This window comes from Oncorhynchus masou, chromosome 12 (genome assembly GCF_036934945.1).
Source record: "Oncorhynchus masou masou isolate Uvic2021 chromosome 12, UVic_Omas_1.1, whole genome shotgun sequence".
Classification (NCBI taxonomy): Eukaryota; Metazoa; Chordata; class Actinopteri; order Salmoniformes; family Salmonidae; genus Oncorhynchus; species Oncorhynchus masou.
Window position 1 is genome coordinate 55,103,632 of NC_088223.1, and position 22,025 is coordinate 55,125,656.

Sequence of the window (22,025 nt, forward strand, 5' to 3'; positions counted from 1 at the left end):
ATGAGATCAGTTCCTAGTGGAGACCGTTCTGGACTCTGCTGCCCTCTGCTGGATAGACCTTGGCATCGTTGCCCTACTTATGCCCTGGTTATACAAAGAACAGAACCGGCTCTGGCTCTAAAAATATCATCATGAAATCATCTCATTATGTGTATATAGGCCTAGTCATTTTCACAAAAAAAACTAAACAAAAGAACACCAATCAAAGAAGATCAATAATGTCAACATGGGTAATCATTAATCAGATTAGCAACCACTCACAGATTAGCGATGATAAATCATTGGATATTGTGTTAAAATATAGGGAGGCAAATATGATCATTTGTTTAAGGATATCTTTTTAATGTTCTCCAGTTCAGACACACAACATACAGTGTGTCATAGCCTCTATATGAAATGTTAACGTCATTCTTTAAACCCGTTCGTTATGCTTCCTTACAGTGTCTCAATCCTCCAATAGGTTACGGATTCCAGACTAAATGAAAACTGACACAAACAGGTGCAAGTCTTTTTCGGCAACCCAGCGCGAACCTTGGAAAAGTAGAGATTTGCATCTTTGCAATGTTGTTTTGTTTGTAACATTGAGCCAACGCCAGACTTAGTGTCACCGTGGAAACAGGTGAGAGTGTGCTTCCAGTCTGTTGGCTGTCATATCCCCGGTTTCCAAATTTCAGTCATAATTTTTAAAATAGAAAAATACTGCCTTTTCTTTCTTCTTTTTTTTGGAAACATGGGCATCTCAAATGGACAGCAAACAGGTGAGCTGATATTCCAGAAAATGACTTAAACAGTGTGCATGGCAGACATTATAGTAAAGGATAGCAAAGCAGCCACAACCATCAGAGTCTGAAACAATACTGAAGAGTACTGACTGAAGGTGTTGACACCAACTGTACCTGCTCTAAGCTATTCGGCAATACTAATGTCACTTCCCAGGACAGTGAGTGTCACTAACAATTACCAACAGCACCACTATCAAGATTAAAGTTCCCTTGTTTTGTAGGTTTGGGTGGGGCACAGTTTCAAACCATGCCTATCTCTACCATTATCACTACTTTCCTCTACCTCCATCATTATCACTGCATATCAACCATTATCCCTGCCTTCCTCTACATCTACCATTATCACCGCCTTCCTCTACCACTATCCCTGCCTTCCTCTACCATTATCACTGCCTTCCTCTACCATTATCACTGCATATCTACCATTATCACTGCTTTCCTCTACCATTATCACTGCCGTCCTCTACCATTATCACTGCATATCTACCATTATCACTGCATATCTACCATTGTCACTGCCTTTCTTTCCTTCAGTCTCTCCCTTTTTCCTTTCTCTCTGTATCCATATTTTCTCTCTGAATCTGCTCTCTCTGCAGCTCTTACCATTGGCCACTTAACAGATGCAAAATAACTCCTCTTAAATGAATTGTCATTCCAGACAAAAGCTGTCTTCGTGATTGATGTGGCAGTTGACAAAATGTGCAAGTAATGCCGACCGACCCCCAGAACCCCACCCACGTCCAGTATGTCCCTCCTACCCTAGAGAAACCTGAGCCATATCCCTGTCCCCACTGCTATTTATGTTGAACTCAACCATGCTAGGATTTTAGATGTAGTTTTCATTCACAGATCATTCATGTATGTTAATAACTGTCTATATGTGCCCATAACTTGTTGCACTTTGACCTTGAAAATCTAAGATATGAAATAAAATCAAACAACAAGAGCTCAAATTAGACGTCTGAACTTGCACCTGTTGTCACAAAGGAAAGATTTGGCCCTTCACTTATAAACCAAACCATAAACATAATATTTACAAATACCAGTTTGTTCTCTTACACTTTAACATTTTTTTTACAGTTTGTTTTCTATGTGTGTTTTGTTCTTTTTCTGAGTCCCGGTTCTCTGTCCAGTCCCCTGTGATGGACCCCAGTCTATAACCTCGGAGTGTGATCATCATCATCATCCCAAAACAAGACAGGAAACAAAACAGGAAAAACATCCCACTAGGTGTGTTGTTTGTGTTACATGTGAGTTAATGTTTATCAAATGTTTTTCTACTCCAGTTCCAGAATGTGTCCTCTGTCTCTCGGCGACACGTCAGGTGATGCTGCTGATGATTAGTCTCTCCATTGCCATTGTCGTTTTCAACGTCAATGTTTTCCTCACGCCGTCTCTACTTCGGTAACAGTTTTTGTTTCTCACGAATGTCCAGAGTTTGACGTGTCCCTGTGTTCAGTTGTGCAGTTGAAAGATCTGAAACGTGCCGTACAAGGTTTTTTCCACCTTTGACCTACAGTATGTCAGTCTGAGCCCCCTTCATACCCCCTGCCCCTCAACAACAGAGAGAATCTCAGAACAACAGAAGAGATGAAAAGACTGACATATCCAGTATCCAGAAACCCTGTAGCACGCAGCTAAAAGTCCACTGAGGAGAGGATAAGAGTGCTTAAAACTAAGATAATTGTTCAAAGACGACCCTCATTTCCAGGAAAATATTTAGAATTATATCCATTTTTACCATTGAGGCAATTCACGTGAAATATGACATTTTCACGATTGAAAAACGGGTATTGGCCTATCATGGATAAACACTGCAAGCTGACGGAGTGGTAAAGTCCAACAATATATATATTTTTTTACAGAGGAATGATCAAAGACAATCTTCAGTTGAGACGGTAACGCGATGACCGTGCAACACTTCACAGCTGAAGTAAGGAGAGAAAGAGTGAACTAAAAAGAGAGGGTGGGGGGTGGGTGAGACAGGGCTTCAAACAGTCTCTCAGGGCAGCAGGTGCTCGTGGCACAGCCTCGGTGATAAGAAATGGAAGAAAAAAGAAAGGACATATTTGTTCTTCTTGATCTAATCATAGTCAATATTCATCCCCTGATACCTCTTTTGAAGTATCTACAGAATAGAACATAGTTTCCGTCATGAAGTGCACAAAGATCAGCAGATATAGAAAAACAAAAAGAAATGACTTTTCAAGAAGAAAAGAAAACAACAGTAAGAAAACAAGGCCAAACGTAAAAACAAACACACTTTCCACTCCGATGTCCGTGCTCCGTTTAGAGAGAGAAAAAAAAAAATCATGCAAAAGATCCCAGACAGCAAACCAGTTATGAATCTTAATATTCTCTTTATATATTTTTACAAGGATATATTCAGTCTTTTCCCCCTTGAGTAAAGCACAGCCACAGTGCAACACTGAATGCAAGAAAAAAACGAAAAACAAAGTGCGATAGATCAAAAAGAAAGATGAAACATTTGGCACTTTTTTGATGGTAATTCCTTGTGTAAGATCAAGTCAGGATGGGCCTCTCCTGGTGGTCCGTTGGACCCTCATTGAGAGAGGAGCGTTATCACAGTTCTTGGCACCAAGAATGCTGGTAAAAACGAGATATCAGAATAACCACCTTTTTCATTCATATCCTTACAATTTATCAATAATACATAATTTACATTTATGAGTTTGTATAAAAGACTCCAAAGAGGAAAAAAGGAGTCATGAAGAGGTTTATTTGAGAGAGAAAGGAGGACGAAAATGAGACTGGGGAGGATTGTGTGAACGTTGCGATCAAGAACCACAGGAACAGACAGGAAGAGAAAGTGAGTGGGAGTCAGAGAAGAAGTAATATGGGTTGAGAGAGAGAGGAAGATAGACAGAGTGAGAGAGAGGAAGAGAGTGAAACACACAGATTGTACAGACATATGAACAGGTTGGAGGATGTGTGATAGAGTTGTGTTAGTTGTAATGATGGGTGTAATGATTTGTCCCAGCAGTCCACAGCCTGAGTCAGACTGAGCCATGTGTCCCAACGGTAGGGGGCGACAGCACAGCCTCACGGGGAGATTGACAGAGAACAGAACAACAGAGAGAGAGAAAAAAAGAAAAAAGCAACAGAAAAAGAGTCCCAGGAAAAAGCGGAGGATAATCCCAGTGAGAGAAAGAACAGGAGGGGATCCATCTGTGGTGTTTGTTTGTATCTCTGCTGAACCACAGGTTGTGCCTGGTCCTATACGCGGGTGGTGGAGTGTTGGTGTGGCAGGGCGTTGTTGCTGTGGCCAGGGGTAGGGGTGGTGGGGGGGGGCGGGGCGGGGGGGTAGGTGTTGAAAGGGTGGAGGGGCTGCATGCCGCTGATGGTGCTTGGGATCATGGTAATGGTGTTGGCCGTCATCAGCGGCACGTCCTCCGGTGCCCGCCGCAGGGCCAGCGTGTAGTCTGGTGGGCCCACCTGCGCCCGTAGAGGCTCCAGGTCGCCGTGGAGACCCCGGGAAGGGAGGGGCGTGCCAATGCCGTGCTCCATCTCCACCCTCTGCTGCTTCATCTGCAGGGACATGAGCTCCTCCTCCTGGCTCAGCGCCAGGTCGTTGTGGGACGGGGCGCCCACCCCTCCCAGGGTGGTGCCCATGCCGCGCTGCGGGGACAAGCGGCGGTGGCGTCTCTGCAGCAGCTCGTGGCGTTTGTCCCGTTTGTAGTAGAGGGCTGCGAAGGCCAGCACGTTGAGGAAGAGCAGCGAGGCGCCCACCGCCACTGTCACACTCAGCTCCGTGGAGTAGTCCCTTATCTCGTCGGGGAACGGGTTGCGGCGGGGCGGCTCGGAGGGGTCTGGCTCGGGTTCGGGGGGGTTGGTGGAGATGATGGGGTGGCGGGTGGAGCGTGCCCCAGGGGGGCCAGGTCGGTGGACGCGGGGACCTCCTCCTCCAGGCGGCAGGCGGGTGGTGATGGGGTAGATGTCCTCATGCATGGAGTGCAGGTGAGGCACCAGCTCCAGCCAGAAGGCCACCTTGTTGGCCCGGTAGTTGTCCCTGACGCGGGGCTTCAGGCCAATGTGGAGGTACTGCTTGTCCTTGGAGCTGAACTTGGTCCAGATTACCTCCTCAAAGCGGTTGGGCTTGGTGTGGATGAATTTAGTGTCCTGGGGTACAGGCAGGTTGGGATCCCTTATGGGATGGAGTGAGAGAGAGAGAGAGTGAGAGAGAGTGAGAGAGAGAGTGAGAGAGAGAGTGAGAGAGAGGGAGTGAGAGAGAGGGAGTGAGAGAGAGGGAGTGAGAGAGAGAGAGAGTGTGAGAGGGAGAGAGAGGAAAAGATTATCACAAGTATTGAGCATGTACTGTATGCATCTGATAAAGTTTCTAATCTGATATTTCAATGCCGTGTCTAGGTCTTGTCTAACTCCAGTACTGACCCGGTCTTGGCAAAGTTGGTCCAGTACGTCATGACCACAGCGCTGAGCATGACGTCATTCTTGGAGAAGTTACAGGGGAACAGGTCGGTGGCTCCCACCATGGGGACCCCAAACACGTAGGGCAGCTCATCCCCGTGGGCCGCGTCCGCCCACTCTGGCCGGGCCTCCGTCTGGCAGTGGTGGTGGAAGGTGTAGAAGTAGACAGGAGACTGGAACTCAGCGTGCAGCTTGGCTGTGGCCACCGCTGGCGCCACCCACTGGTGATCTGTGAACAGTGCCAGCAGGGTCTTCCTCCTCATGTCTCCATTGTCCCTGTCGGCCCAGTCTGTGTACATGAACTTTATGGTCTCCCTCAGGATGTCCTTACCTGGAGAAAGAGACAGACCGAGAGCAATGGAGAGAGCAAGCAAAAGAGATTAGAGAGACACAGAATGAGGGGGGAGAAAGAGACATAGAATGAAAGGGGGAGAAACCGAGCAAGAGAGGGGAGAGAGAGAGAGGGGGAGAGAGAGAGAGGAGGAAAGACAGAGAGAGAGGGGAGAGACAGAGAGAGGAGAGAGGGGGAGACAGAGAGAGGAGAGAGAGAGGGGGGAGGGGGTGAGACAGAGAGAGAGGGGGAGAGGAGGAAAGACAGAGAGAGAGGGGAAAGACAGAGAGGAGAGCGGGGGGGAGACAGAGGAGAGAGAGGGGGGGGGACAGACAGAGAGAAAGGAGGAGAGACAGAGAGAGAGGAGAGAGAGAGGGGGGAGAGAGAGACAGAGAGAGAGAGACACAGAGAGGAGAGAGAAAGGGGGGAGAGAGAGACAGAGAGAGACACATACAGAGGGAGGAGAGAGAGAGAGGGAGGGAGGAGAGAGATAGATAGGGGGGAGAGAGAGAGATAGGGGGAAAACAGAGGTGAGAGAAAGAGAGAGGGGGATAGAAAGAGAGCAACAAGAGACAGGGAGGAGATGGGACAGAGAGACCTTGAATAGCCAGCAATGAAATACTAAACAATAGTAAAATAAAATATATATCTACTCTTAACACACATGGGTAACTGGCGCATTACTTCTGCTCCTGTGGGGGTGTCTAACACGCAGTGGTGTAAAGTACCCGAGTAAAAATACTTCAAAGTACTACTTAAGTAGTTTTTGGGGGTATCTGTACTTTACTTTTTCTATTTTTGCCAAATTGTACTTCTACTTCACTACATTCCTAAAGAAAATAATGTATTTTTTACTCCATAAATTATCCCTGACACCCAAAAGTACTCCTTACAATTTGACTGGAAAATGGTAGAATTCACACACTTATCAAGAGAACATTCCTGATCATCTGCCTCCAATCTGGCGGACTCACTAAACACAAATGCTTCATTTGAAAACTATGTCTGAGCGTTTGAGTGTGCCCCTGGCTGTCCGTCAGAAAATTGTGCCGTCTGGTTTGCTTAATATAAGGATTTTGAAATGGTTTATACTTTTATTTTTGACACAAGTATATTTGAGCAAATGCATTTACTTTTGATACTTAAATACATTTAAAACCAAATACTTTTAGACTTTTACTCAAGTAGTATTTTACTGGGTGACGTTCACTTTTACTTGAATCATTTTCTATGAAGGTATCTTTACTTTTACTCAAGTATGACTATTGAGTATTGTTTCCACCACTGCTAACATGTGTGTGTATGAGGACATTTATAACAAACTCTCACCCTCAGGGTATCCATACAGGTTGTCCACAAAGTTGGAGATGGTGTAGTCGAAGGAAGCTGCAGAGATCCCATCATCCCCCTCACTGTCGTCCACAAACTTAAGCCCTTCTCCCTGGTTCACCCCCAGCAGGATGTCATAGTTCAGGAACTCCCCCTGGTGGCAACACACACACATAGCATCACAGAACAATGGAGGAAGAAAAAGACACTGCTACAGCAACAGTAATCGCATTAATATAAGAGACTGAGGAATCCAGATATTTGTATTTTTATAATGGTGACTGGAGCCAGGGGCTGAGTCTGACCTGTTGCATGAGAATCTCGGGGTCGTCGGGAACCACGTCTCCATCCACCACGGGGCCGAAGGCGATGTGATACCTGGCCGGCTGGATGTCCTGGTCCACCAGCTCCCTGAAGCTCTTCCTCCTCAGACACTCCACCAGGTCGCCTGTGTCCCCGTAGCTGCAGCCTACCTTCTTAGCCAGGATCTTGGTGTACATAAGGGGCCGGTAGTTGACCGACCAGCTGGAGATGGCTGAGCCGCTCTGGGCTATGGCCCTCTGGAACAGCCCTGGGGGCCACAAGAGGGTCAGAGGACTTAGTGTAGTGTAGAATGTGTAGATCCCTGAGTGTATAAATATAAAGTGCATTCGGAAAGTTTTCAGATCCCTTCACTTTTTCCACATTACGTTACAGCCTTGTTCCAAAATTGATTAAATAGTCCCCCCCCTCAATCTACACACCATAACCCATAATGACAAAGCAAAAACATGTTTCAAAATCTTTGTAAATCTTTATAAAAATAATAATAATGAAATATCACATTTACATAAGTATTCAGACCCTTTGATCAGTACTTTTGTTGAAGCACCATTGGCAGCGATTACAGCCTCAAGTCTCCTTATGTATGACACTACAAGCTTGGCAAACCTGTATTTGGGGAGTTTCTCCCATTCTTCTCTGCAGATCCTCTCAAGCTCTGTCAGGTTGGATTTTTTTCAGAGATGTTCGATCGGGTTCAAATCCGGGCTCTGGCTGGGCCACTCAAGGACATTCAGGGACTCAGGGTACTCTTGCGTTGTCTTGGCTGTGTGCTTAGGGTTGTTGTCCTGTTGGAAGGGGAACCTTCACCCCAGAGGTCCTGAGCGCTCGAGTAGGTTTTCATCTCTGTACTTTGCTCCGTTCCTCTTTCCCTTGATCCTGACTCGTCTCCCAGACCCTGCCGCTGAAAAACATCCCCACAGCATGATGTTGCCACCTCCATGCTTCACTGTAGGGATGGTATTGGCCAGATGATGAGCAGTGCCTGGTTTCCTCCAGATGTGACGCTTAGCATTCAGGGTAAAGAGTGCAATCTTGGTTTTCATGGTCAGAGTCCTTTAGGTGCCTTTTGGAAAACTCCAAGAGTGCTGTCCACTCTTCCATAAAGGCCTGATTGGTGGAGTGCTACAGAGATGTTTGTCCTTCTGAAAGGTTGTCCCATCTCCACAGAGGAACTCTGGAGCTCTGTCACCTCCCTGACCAAGGCCCTTCTCTCCAGATTGCTCAGTTTTGCCTGGCGGCCAGCTCTAGGAAGAGTCTTGGTGGTTCCAAACTTCTTCAATCTAAGAATGACGGAGGCCACCGTGTTCTTAGGGATCTTCAATGCTGTCTCAGAGCTCCACGGCCATAGCTTGGTTTTTGCTCTGACATGCACGGTCAACAGTGGGACCTTATATAGACAGGTGTGTGCCTTTCCAAATCATGTCCAATCAAGTTTTAGAAAACATCTCAAGGATGATCGATGGATACAGGATGCACCTGAGCTCAATTTTGAGTCTCATAGTAAAGGGACTGAATACTTATGTAAATAAGGTATTTCTGTTTTTATTTTTTTTAATACATTTACAACAACACAAATATTTGTTTTCGCTTTGTTATTATGGGGTATTGTGCGTGGATGGAGGAGCCACCACCGTGGCACCGTGAAGTATTACATATGGAGGGAGCACTGTTCCGGGTACACTACCTCACTCCAAAGCCCCACTAAATCATTGTAAACATTAGGCTTGGCAAATCCGCTGGTTTCCTCACATCACATACGGAGGCAGCGACAAGAAAATGGCGACAGGCCCGGCACACAGCCGTGTTGGCGTTAACACTGACTGGTGGCTCTGTGTGTGTGTGTGTGTGTGTGTGTGTGTGTGTGTGTGTGTGTGTGTGTGTGTGTGTGTGTGTGTGTGTGTGTGTGTGAGTGAGTGAGTGAGTGAGTGAGTGAGTGAGTGAGTGAGTGAGTGCGTGAGTGAGTGAGTGCGTGAGAGAGAGAGAGCACTGCTGCACCGTTATGTAAAGTGCCTTGTTGTCCCCCTGTTTTCATCTGCAGATTCTGACATTAATAATTAAGACCCCCTCCCCTCCATTCCATCCCCCATCCTCTGCAAGTGCCCCCTCCCCTGCTCCTCTCCCTATGAAATCAATTAAGACTCGTCTCAGCTGCGGCTCAAGTCCTGAGCTCAGCTCAGCTCTGCTCTCTCCTGCTCAGACAGACATCCATATTTTCAGTCCTCATTAGAGTTCTGTCAAACACCTGTCTCACATACACAGGCACACATCCATATTAACACAGTCCCAAAGTCTTGACTCACACGCCAGTCTCTCCCTCTGATAGCTACACAAACTGAGACTCCTATTCCTATACCAAAGTCAAATTCATACGGCTGTCTGGTGCATATTGATCTGATTCTACGAAACCTATCATATGTTTCTGATAGTCGTATCCACACGGGCCGAAAGTTATATCCAATTTTATTCCTCATTCAAATTCACACATCATCCGAGGGTTCAGTACCATACTTCCTTGGTGCTCAGTTAGACACTATGAAACTGAGGCAAGAGGGACGTTTGTCTTTAAGATCACCTTTCTGGGTTTCCTTGGTGACACACACCTGAAGTACACTTAAAATCATATTGGATGTTGCTATGGTAGTGAGGATGAGAATGACAGTTTGTGATAACGATGACAGGTTTGACAGTGACGGTGGGGATTGTTGTCCTAGATTCGTTTCAGTAGCAGTTTATGACATGTTTACATGTAGGCCGTACTTGGCAGCTAAACAATGAATTTCAGTACACGTCACACACAACTAAATACATCTCAAGGCGCTTTAAAAGCAACAATGGTGATGATGAGATCGCTGTCATTATAGAGGATGACTGATGAATATTTTTGATGATGTTGGCTATGCTGCTGTTGTTGCTAATGACTAAAACGATGATGACTGGTCCTTACCCTCAGAGTGGTGGGAGAGGATGAGCAGATTGACACAGGAGGCTCCGGCGCCGGAGCCAAAGATGGTGATCCTCTCTGGGTCTCCTCCAAAATGGCCAATGTTCTCATTGAGCCAACGTAGAGCCTGGATCTGGTCCAACAGACCATAGTTCCCCTTGGCTGACTGGTCCCCGGTACTCAGAAACCCTGCAGGACAGAGAGAGAGAGAGAGAGGGATGGAGGGAGGGATGGAGGGATGAGGCATGTGAGGGTGACAAGGGTGATTCGATGACAGAGGGAATATTAATGAGAGAAGAAAGAGAGCAGAATGAGAGCGAGGAAGAAATAAGAAGGCAGAGGGGGGTTAGTTGAAGAGGAGTAGGAAGAGATTCAAGGAGAGAATACCAAATAATTTAATATTTCATCCTGGTCTTTTTCTGTTCTCCACAAACAAAGATGGCTGCAGCATTCGGTGACAGTGGCCTGGGTATTTACGAGGCCACAGCTCGTTAGCATCCTCAAGTGCTTTTCAGAAACTTTGCTAAATTAGTCAAGCACTGTATTATCTGATAAAAGCAATGACACTCATTTTTAATACCCATGCCGTTAAATGAACGCAGTAAAGAGAGCTCGTTAGGAGAGGCACAGGAGACACGTTTCATATGCTTCCAATATAGAGGAAGAAATGAGTGCAAGTGGCTTGCAAAAGTATTCACACCCTTTGGCATTTTTCCAATTATGTTGCCGCACAACTTGGAATTAAAATAGATTTTGGGGGGTTTGTATCATAGGATTTTTGCCCATTCTTCAAGGCAACACCACTTCAAGTTGGATGGGTTCCGCTAGTGAACAGCAATCTTTAAGTCATACCACAGATTCTTAATTGGATTGAGGTCTGGGCAATGAATAGGCCATTCCAAGACATTTAAATGTTTCCCCTTAAACCACTCAAGTGTTGCTTGAGCAGAATGCTTAGGGTCATTGTCCTGCTGGAAGGTGAACCCCCGTCCCAGTCTCAAATCTCTGGAAGACTGAAACAGGTTTCCCTCAAGAATTTCCCTGTATTTAGCACCATCCATCATTCCTTCAATTCTGACCAGTTTCCCAGTCCCTGCCGATGGAAAAACATCCCCACAGCATGATGTTGCCACCACCATGCTTCACTGTGGGATGGTGTTCTCAGGGAGGTGAGGTGCTGGGTTTGCGCCAGACATAGCGTTTTCCTTGATGGCCAAAAAAACTAAAATGTTAGTCTCATCTGACCAGAGTACATTCTTCCATATGTTTGGGGAGTCTCCCACATGACCTTTGGCGAACACCAAACATGTTTGATTATTACTTTCTTTAAGCAATGGCTTTTTCTGGCCACACTTCCATAAGCCCAGCTCTGTGGAGTGTACGGCTTAAAGTGGTCCTATGGACAGATACTCCAATCTCCGCTGTAAAGATTTGCAGCTCCTTCAGGGTTATCTTTGGTCTCTTTGTTGCCTCTCTGATTAATGCCCTCCATGCCTGGTCTGAGTTTTGGTTGGTCACCCTCTCTTAGCAGGTTTGTTGTGGTGCCATATTCTTTCCATTGTTTAATAATGGATTTAAATGGTGCTCCGTGGGATGTTCAAAGTTTCAGATATTTTTTATAACCCAACCCCGATCTGTACTTTGGCACAACTTTGTCCCTGACCTGTTTGGAGAGCTCTTTGGTCTTCATGGTGCCACTTGCTTGGTGGTGCAACTTGCTTAGTGGTGTTCCAGACTCTGAGGCCTTTCAGAACAGGTGTAAATATACTAAGATCATGTGACAGATCATGTGACACTTAAATAAAGTCCACCTGTGTGCAATCAAACTAAATATGTGACTTCTGAAGGTAATTGGTTGCACCAAATCTTATTTATTTAGGGGCTTCATAGCAAAGGGGGTGAATACATACAGTGGGGCAAAAAAGTATTGAGTCAGCCACCAATTGTGCAAGTTCTCCCACTTAAAAAGATGAGAGAGGCCTGTAATTATCATCATAGGTACACTTCAACTATGACAGACAAAATTAGAAAAAAAATCCAGAAAATCACATTGTAGGATTTTTAATGAATTTATTTGCAACTTATGGTGGAAAACAAGTATTTGGTCACCTACAAACAAGCAAGATTTCTGGCTGTCACAGACCTGTAACTTCTTTAAGAGGCATCTCTGTCCACTCGTTACCTGTATTAATGGCACCTGTTTGAACTTGTTATCAGTATAAAAGACACCTGTCCACAACCTCAAACAGTCACACTCCAAACTCCACTATGGCCAAGACCAAAGAGCTGTCAAAGGACACCAGAAACAAAATTGTAGACCTGCACCAGGCTGGGAAGACTGAATCTGCGATAGGTAAGCAGCTTGGTTTGAAGAAATCAACTGTGGGAGCAATTATTAGGAAATGGAAGACATACAAGACCACTGATAATCTCCCTCGATCTGCGGCTCCACGCAAGATCTCACCCCGTGGGGTCAAAATGATCACAAGAACGGTGAGCAAAAATCCCAGAACCACACGGGGGGACCTTGTGAATGACCTGCAAAGAGCTGGGTCCAAAGTAACAAAGCCTACCATCAGTAACACACTACGCCGCCAGGGACTCAAATCCTGTAGAGCCAGACGTCCCCCTGCTTAAGCCAGTACATGTCCAGGCCCGTCTGAAGTTTGCTAGAGAGCATTTGGATGATCCAGAAGAAGATTGGGAGAATGTCATGTGGTCAGATGAAACCAAAATATAACTTTTTGGTAAAAACTCAACTCGTCGTGTTTGGAGGACAAAGAATGCTGAGTTGCACCCAAAGAAGACCATACCTACTGTGAAGCATGGGGGTGGAAACATCATGCTTTGGGGCTGTTTTTCTGCAAAGGGACCAGGACAACTGATCCGTGTAAAGGAAAGAATGAACGGGGCCGTGTATCATGAGATTTTGAGTGAAAACCTCCTTCCATCAGCCAGGGCATTGAAAATGAAACGTGGCTGGGTCTTTCAGCATGACAATGATCCCAAACACACCGCCCGGGCAACGAGGAGTGGCTTCGTAAGAAGCATTTCAAGGTCCTGGAGTGGCCTAGCCAGTCTCCAGATCTCAACCCCATAGAAAATCTTGGGAGGGTGTTGAAAGCTTGTGTTGCCCAGCAACAGCCCCAAAACATCACTGCTCTAGAGGAGATCTGCATGGAGGAATGGGCCAAAATACCAGCAAGTGTGTGAAAACCTTGTGAAGACTTACAGAAAACGTTTGACCTCTGTCATTGCCAACAAAGGGTATATAACAAAGTATTGAGAAACTTTTGTTATTGACCAAATACTCATTTTCCACCATAATTTGCAAATAAATTCATTAAAAATCCTACAATGGAATTTCTAGATTTTTTTTCTCATTTTGTCATAGTTGAAGTGTACCTATGATGAAAATTACACACACACACACGCACACACACACACACACACACACACACACACACACACACACACACACATATATATATATATATATAAACCCATTATCTCCTTCACCATCATTGTTGGACAGCTAATTGGTGTTGCTGGTGTTTTCACATAAAACCCTGGGCACACTGGTAGCAGAGCAGCACTCTGTTATCTGTGGGTCTGAGGCCTAGCTACTGCTTTACGAGACATACACACACTCATCGGCCTGCCTCTCTGCCTGTCTGCCTGCCTCGCGGTCTGCTGGTTAATTGGTAGTTTGGACTTGATAGTTACTGGGTGGATTGTAAACAATGCCGTCAGTGATTAATACCTGTGGTACTGACATGCTACAACTGTACCAGGAGAGGAGCACACGTGTGAACTGACATGTGTTGGACATGAATTTATGAAAAGGGATTTGATTGCTAGGAAGTGGCATTCTGCGATTGGTGATTATACATATTATACATAGTTTTGCCAAAAACTGTATTATTGCCTGAATAATGACCTTGACAGGCAGATTAAATGGATCATGATGTGTCAGTAACAGAATCCTAGCTAAGCGTGTTGTGTAATTAATTGTCCTTGATCAGAGCATGCCATCTTGCCTCCATGATTCCACACCATGCAGATCAAGGAAAACACCACTCCAGGAGCTACAGTACAAGGAACTACATGGGAAAATATAGTGAAATTCTTCCATGGCTCTGGGAGAGGGTTTTTGTATTCTCGGTAGCCCCGTTTGTAAGGAGCAAAGGGCAGAGAGAGGGAGAGAGAGGCCTGGGGAGAGACAGAGGAACAAAGACATATGAAATGCAGCTATTCACTCATCCACTGCTGCTTAACTGCCCCCGGCACCAAAGTCAAAGAAAAGAGACCAAAATAAGACTAAACACAAAAGCAATCTGACCTCTAACCCCTGTGCGAGCAAAAGCTCTTGGCCTCCTGTGACTCAGTGACCCTACGACCCTTAAACTGTGACCCGTGCTGCTAGCCAGGGCCAGAGGTGTGAAGATGTGTCAGCTCTCATAACATCCATGTGCTGAACTGTCTGCCTGCCTCTGTTGCCTGGCAACCGGCCAGAGCTACAGTCACAGAGATCTAGACACGCACACATGGACTTAGAGTCAGAGACACTTGCATGCTCACATGAGCTTCTCCCCACTGCCTTTGATTGGGTAAGAGGGAATATGGTAATCTGCCAATATTTAAGATAAGTCTCTCTCTCTCTCTCTCTCTCTCTCTCTCTCCTCCTCCTCCTGCCGCTCTCTCTCCCTCTGTTTTCTTTTCCATACTCTTCCTGTCTGCTGAGTTGGGCTTCCTGCCGACTTTCGCGCTGAGAGCAGCAGTTTATGGGGGCCGAACTCATGCATATTCAATACTCGCTTTAGGTAATGGCCAAGGAACTGTGAGGAGAGTCTTCAACCTCGGAGAGCGAGAGAAGGAGCGATCTGGCAGAGAGAAAGAAAGGGGCGAGAGACATAAATGAAGGCTAGAGAGCACTAGATTGAGAGTGATTTGAACAGAAATGAAAAATATGAGACGAAGAGCTCTCTAAGCATCCACCAGACAACACTTCATGAAAAACTACCCCTTCCTGCTACTGGAACCATGGTAATACCATCACAGCTGCTGGTAATACCCTACCACTAATACCAATATGATGGTTGTTTAAAATGATCAAGTCTTATATTGTGAATGATTGATGTTTCTTCTTCAGGGGAGACGGTGAGAAACCATTATCATGAATTAATTGTAGCTTGCATAACTTAAATAGGCAACTTTATAAATCATACAGACCTGGTATGTGTGGGATTGAATTGTGTGTTCTAATCATGAACTATGAGCAATGACACACACACACACACACACACACACACACACACACAACACAATGAAACAGTTGGCTATGAGTGGAGTCATAGCTATGAGTGCCAATTAGGAGTAGTGATGTGCTGTTCTCCATTACAGTGGCTCAGTAAAAGCCTGCAGTGTTCACTGTTCCAAGGACAGAGCTGTCAGTGTGTGTGAATAGTTGATGTAAGATTTGTTCTGTGAAAACTGTATTTCACACCTCATGATTCATGAGGTGGGCGTGGCAGGCGGTGATCAAATCAGGTCATTAAATTAGATAAGCACGTGGTCGCCACATGTTGTATGTAAACACCTTTGATCTGACTACTTTGATATGGATTACTTTGATGTACGTTCTGCTGCCGTGTGTGTGTGTGTGTGTGTGTGTGTGTGTGTGTGTGTACCCAGGTGTGAGGGGATTGTTGTGATCCTGGGGGTAGTGTTTTGGGCTATATGTAAGACAAAATACTTGATGCTTTTAATCAAGTAGAGTCCTTGGTCAGGTGTGGTGTGATCACAGAAACATACAGGAACTCAAATCCTTCTGTTCACCTGATTTAGAATTCCTCACAATCAAATGTAGACTGCATTATCTACCAAGAGAATTCTCTTCGATTATAATCACAGCCGTGTATATTCCCCCCCAAGCAGACACATCGATGGCTCTGGACAAACTTTATTTGACTCTTTGCAAACTGGAATCCACACATCCTGAGGCTGCATTCATTGTTGCTGGGGATTTTAACAAGGCTAATCTGAAAACAAGACTCCCTAAAATGTATCAGCATATCGATTGCGCCACCAGGGCTGGCAAAACCTTGGATCACTGTTATTCTAACTTCCGCGACGCATATAAGGCCCTGCCCCGCCCCCCTTTCGGAAAAGCTGACCACGACTCAATTTTGCTGATCCCTGCCTACAGACAAAAACTAAAACAAGAAGCTCTCACGCTGAGGTCTGTCCAACGCTGGTCCGACCAAGCTGATTCCACCCTCCAAGACTGCTTCCATCACGTGGACTGGGACATGTTTCGTATTGCGTCAGGCAACAACATTGACGAATACGCTGATTCGGTGTGCGAGTTCATTAGAACGTGCGTTGAAGATGTCGTTCCCATAGCAACGATTAAAACATTCCCTAGCCAGAAACCGTGGATTGATGGCAGCATTCGCGTGAAACTGAAAGCGCGAACCACTGCTTTTATCAGAGCAAGGTGACTGGTAACATGACTGAATACAAACAGTGCAGCTATTCCCTCCGTAAGGCTATCAAACAAGCTAAGCGTCAGTATAGAGACAAAGTAGAATCTCAATTCAACGGCTCAGACACAAGAGGTATGTGGCAGGGTCTACAGTCAATCACGGACTACAAGAAGAAATCCAGCCCAGTCATGGACCAGGATGTCTTGCTCACAGGCAGACTAAATAGCTTTTTTGCCCGCTTTGAGGACAATACAGTGCCACTGACACGGCCTGCAACGGAAACATGCGGTCTCTCCTTCACTGCAGCCGAGGTGAGTAAAACATTTAAACGTGTTAACCCTCGCAAGGCTGCAGGCCCAGACGGCATCCCCAGCCGCGCCCTCAGAGCATGCGCAGACCAGCTGGCTGGTGTGTTTACGGACATATTCAATCAATCCCTATACCAGTCTGCTGTTCCCACATGCTTCAAGAGGGCCACCATTGTTCCTGTTCCCAAGAAAGCTAAGGTAACTGAGCTAAACGACTACCGCCCCGCACACTCACTTCCGTCATCATGAAGTGCTTTGAGAGACTAGTCAAGGACCATATCCCCTCCACCCTACCTGACACCCTAGACCCACTCCAATTTGCTTACCGCCCAAATAGGTCCACAGACGACGCAATCTCAACCACACTGCACACTGCCCTAACCCATCTGGACAAGAGGAATACCTATGTGAGAATGCTGTTCATCGACTACAGCTCGGCATTTAACACCATAGTACCCTGGGTCTCGACCCCGCCCTGTGCAACTGGGTACTGGACTTCCTGACGGGCCGCCCCCAGGTGGTGAGGGTAGGCAACAACATCTCCACCCCGCTGATCCTCAACATTGGGGCCCCACAAGGGTGCATTCTGAGCCCTCTCCTGTACTCCCTGTTCACCCACGACTGCGCGGCAACGCACGCCTCCAACTCAATCATCAAGTTTGCGGACAACACAACAGTGGTAGGCTTGATTACCAACAACGACGAGACGGCCTACAGGGAGAAGGTGAGGGCCCTCGGAGTGTGGTGTCAGGACAATAACCTCACACTCAACGTCAACAAAACTAAGGAGATGATTGTGGACTTCAGGAAACAGCAGAGGGAACACCCCCCTATCCACATCGATGGAACAGTAGTGGAGAGGGTAGTAAGTTTTAAGTTCCTCGGCATACACATCACAGACAAACTAAATTGGTCCAGTCACACAGACAGCATCGTGAAGAAGGCGCAGCAGCGCCTCCTCAACCTCAGGAGGCTGAAGAAATTCGGCTTGTCACCAAAAACACTCACAAAATTCTACAGATGCACAATCGAGAGCTTCCTGGCGGGCTGTATCACCGCCTGGTACGGCAACTGCTCCGCCCACAACCGTAAGGCTCTCCAGAGGGTAGTGAGGTCCGCACAACGTATCACCGGGGGCAAACTACCTGCCCTCCAGGACACCTACACCACCCGATGTTACAGGAAGGCCATAAAGATCATTAAGGACAACACCCACCCGAGCCACTGCCTGTTCACCCCGCTATCATCCAGAAGGCGAGGTCAGTACAGGTGCATCAAAGCTGGGACCGAGAGACTGAAAAACAGCTTCTATCTCAAGGCCATCAGACTGTTAAACAGCAACCACTAACATTGAGTGGCTGCTGCCAACACACTGACTCAACTCCAGCCACTTCAATAATGAGAATTGATAGGAAAAGATGTAAAATATATCACTAGCCACTTTAAACAATGCTACCTTATATAATGTTTACATACCCTACATTATTCATCTCATATGTATACGTATATACTGTACTCTATCATCTACTGCATCCTTATGTAATACATGTATCACTAGCCACTTTAACTATGCCACTTTGTTTACATACTCATCTCATATGTATATACTGTACTCGATGCCATCTACTGTATCTTGCCTATGCTGCTCTGCACCATCACTCATTCATATCTTTATGTACATATTCTTTATCCCCTTACACTGTGTATAAGATATTAGTTTTGGAATTGTTAGTTAGATTACTTGTTGGTTATTACTGCATTGTCGGAACTGGAAGCACAAGCATTTTGCTACACTCGCATTAACATCTGCTAACCATGTGTATGTGACAAATAAAATTTGATTTGACAAAGATGTGTTATGCCGTTGACCAGGGGCAGTGTATTAAACTATTTGAGGAACTAAGGTCTATTGTGCCTTTTGATACATTTTGTGGGGTGGAGAGGAGGGGGGGGGGGGGGGGGGGTGGTTGGCCATGTTGAAACAGTTCTGGTGTTGAGGGTAGGATTTTGGTTGGGGGGCCAGTTGAAACCGTTTTAAATGAGGTGCGTTTTAGGTTCTTGGCTGAAATCCAGCATTGTAATCAAACCGGTTGGGGCGAGGCTTACATGCTGACCACACCGCTTGCGTCACATGTGCGAGCATGGCAAAATAAATGTAAACATACATGTTTTTCAATTATTGCACCTACACTGCTCGCGTGCGCCAACGAGCGTCTGCGTTGCCAAGTGCTAAAATAGAAGTCAGTTCTATTTGTGACGCTGAACGTGGTGCAAGTCCGGCCTCTCCCATCTCCTCATTGGTTTATAGAAGCAGATACCCACGTGCCATCTCCTCATTGGTTATACACACATGAACTGAGTTTGGTCGGTCGTCATGGTAATTATGAAAGTTAGATGCCAATCGCCATATAAAGTCCAAAGAAGAAATAGCCTGGAAGGAGGAGCGATGACTAGAAATGATTTGGTTGAAATGATTTCCGGTAAAATAACAACTCAACGTTTATATCCCAGGACAAATTAGCTAGCAACAGCAAGCTGGCTAAATAGGACAAATTAGCTAGAAACTGCAAGCTAGCTAGCTAAATTGCCATAAATATTTAATGCTTTGACCTGTCCCCAAATTAATATAATTGGTTCAGAGTTTGTTTTGATATTTCAACCTGCGTGTCATAATCGCGTTTGGTGTGGGGGGACAAAATCAATTTGCGCGCGGCCAGTTTGAGTACGGTGTTAGGCCTCCCAGAGCATTCACACCTGGCCCAGTGGGGAATCAACAAGCAGTTGGCTGGACTTCACAGAGCCTTGGAAGTTCACTTTGGTGCAATTTTTATATGAAATATTTTCACAACTCTGAGCACAAAGATTTTAAATCAGATCATCAAAATGTCTCATGTTTCAAAACACATTCACTGCACCAAATAACTTGTTCAATTTGGATACACATTCAATCTAAGTGTCTGCTTTTCAAAATGCAATATTCACTTTACTTTTGATATGCTTTAATATCAGTTAATCAAACTGTTCAAAACGGATAAGTAACAAACCAAAAGTATGTAATGCCTTGTTAACGGATATAGTTTGATAACGGCTGTACACCGTACATTTCTATATTTTTACCTCATAAATGTATAAATTTGAGTCAATTTAAGTTGGAAGGTAAAACCAAATCATATCTGGATGTGGCTTCAAATACTACATCATAGGAGAAAGTAGAAAAAGTCACTACGTGCTACAATTTGGAATTATAGTGTACAGTGCACTGCTGAAAAACCTGGGTTATATCTAACAATATATTCCACTCATTATCTGAATGCCATTGATACATTGTAAGCTGATGAATTTCAAGGAGCGAGACAGGCAATACTGTATCAGTTGACAAGTCATATAAGAAAAGGCGATCTTGTGGTGTTGCATGGAGGACAGAAATGGCATACAACACCGTGCAACGTTTTTAAAGGAGCCAAATGCTTCACAATACGTTTCTTTACAAGGATAATGAGGTTGTAAGACTGGAATATTTATTAACATGCTCACAAGCTGCTGAGGATAGAAATAATAAAAACAAAGTCAAATACTGCATGGAATATTATATTTACCATCTACTATTCTTTCTATTCAGCACTTCAAAAAGAACAGTTTTGAAATGTCTATGTTATATTTTTGCTATTGGGTTACATGGTAGTTAATAAGACAAAAATTGTGAGCATATCATTATCTGATGTATTGGATGGATTTTCCATATGTCTCTATCACACAGTTCAATGTTCACACAAACATAATACAACTATCTAGTTGATGTTTTTCATGTGCTTTATCACACAACTGAACAATCATTCAGACAAAAACACACAAGTGTTTATATTTGTGTTTTTCCATAAATCAGCTAGTCTCAGGTTGTCTCGATATGGATTTTTTTTGTAGCATCTGTTCCAGTTGCATTTTCTTTTTAAAGATTTGTTTTCAGCATGCTTTCATTTATACTTTATTTTGTCATTCATGTGAAGCAAGTTCAGGGAGTGAGTGTTGTAATAAATACAAGGAACAATGAACACGAAACACAAACAACGCACCGACACGAAAACAGAGTCAATAACACCTGAGGAAAGAACCAAGGAGAGTGACAGATTTTGGGAAGATAATCAAGGAGGTGATGGAGACCAGGTGAGTTTCATGAGGCGCGCGAGACGATGGTGACAGGTGTGCGGGATAATCAGCAGCCTGACGACCTAGAGGCCGGAGAGTGAGTATACGTGACAATAAATGTGTGGTATGAATTTCCAATGGAATCAGGTCCTAATCTACTAAATGTTCATGGCCAAATTATTTTATTTATCATTCCCCCCAGTGTCTTGGTACTAAAGGTTTTCTGTACCAAATCTTGGGAATCACTTTTACCCATCCTTGGATTTTGATGGATACGACATGACATTGACAGCCCCATTTCACATGTTTATACTTCAATTTTTTTTTACAGAGTAGTGAAATATTGTTTTCATGCTAAACTGTTGAGAATAAGGAACCTATGGTGAAACAGGAAGAAACTAATGTTTTATATACTACACATATCCAGAAGGCTCGTAAACAAGTACAGTGGCTTGTGAAATTATTCACCCCCCTTGGCATTTTTCCTTATTTGTTGCCGTACAACCTGGAATTAAGCAGGAATAAATACTCAACCCCACAAAGTCAGTACTTTGTAGAGACACATTTTGCAGCAATTACAGCTGCAAGTCTCTTGGGGTATGTCTCTATAAGCTTGGCACATCTAGCCACTGGAATGTTTGCCCATTCTTCCAGGCAAAACCTCTCCAGCTTCTTCAAGTTGTATGGTTTCCACTGACGTATAGTAATCTTTAAGTCATACCACAGATTCTCAATTGGATTGAGATGTGGGCTTTGAATAGACCACTCCAAGACATTTAAATGTTTCCCCTTAAACCACTCAAGTTTTGCTTTAGCAGAATGCTTAGGGTCATTGTCCTGCTGGAAGGTGAACCTCCGTCCCAGTCTCAAATCTCTGGAAGACAAACAGGTTTCCCTCAAGAATTTCCCTGTATTTAGCACCATCCATCATTC

General features: G+C 44.9%; 1 protein-coding gene across 2 annotated transcripts in view; it reads right to left on the reverse strand.

The window, feature by feature from the left end:
- Positions 1-321: 321 nt before the first annotated feature.
- The window catches only part of LOC135550454 (neuroligin-2-like), a 45,657-nt gene continuing 23,953 nt past the window's right edge, over positions 322-22,025 (reverse strand). For both annotated transcript variants that reach the window (XM_064981251.1, XM_064981250.1), the window contains 5 exons: positions 10,157-10,342; positions 7,194-7,459; positions 6,889-7,042; positions 5,193-5,559; positions 322-4,947 (listed from right to left, as the gene is read on the reverse strand). In XM_064981251.1, the coding sequence (XP_064837323.1) occupies positions 4,020-4,947; positions 5,193-5,559; positions 6,889-7,042; positions 7,194-7,459; positions 10,157-10,342 (1,901 nt within the window). In that variant the 3' untranslated portion in view covers positions 322-4,019. The remainder of the gene's footprint in view (positions 4,948-5,192; positions 5,560-6,888; positions 7,043-7,193; positions 7,460-10,156; positions 10,343-22,025) is intronic.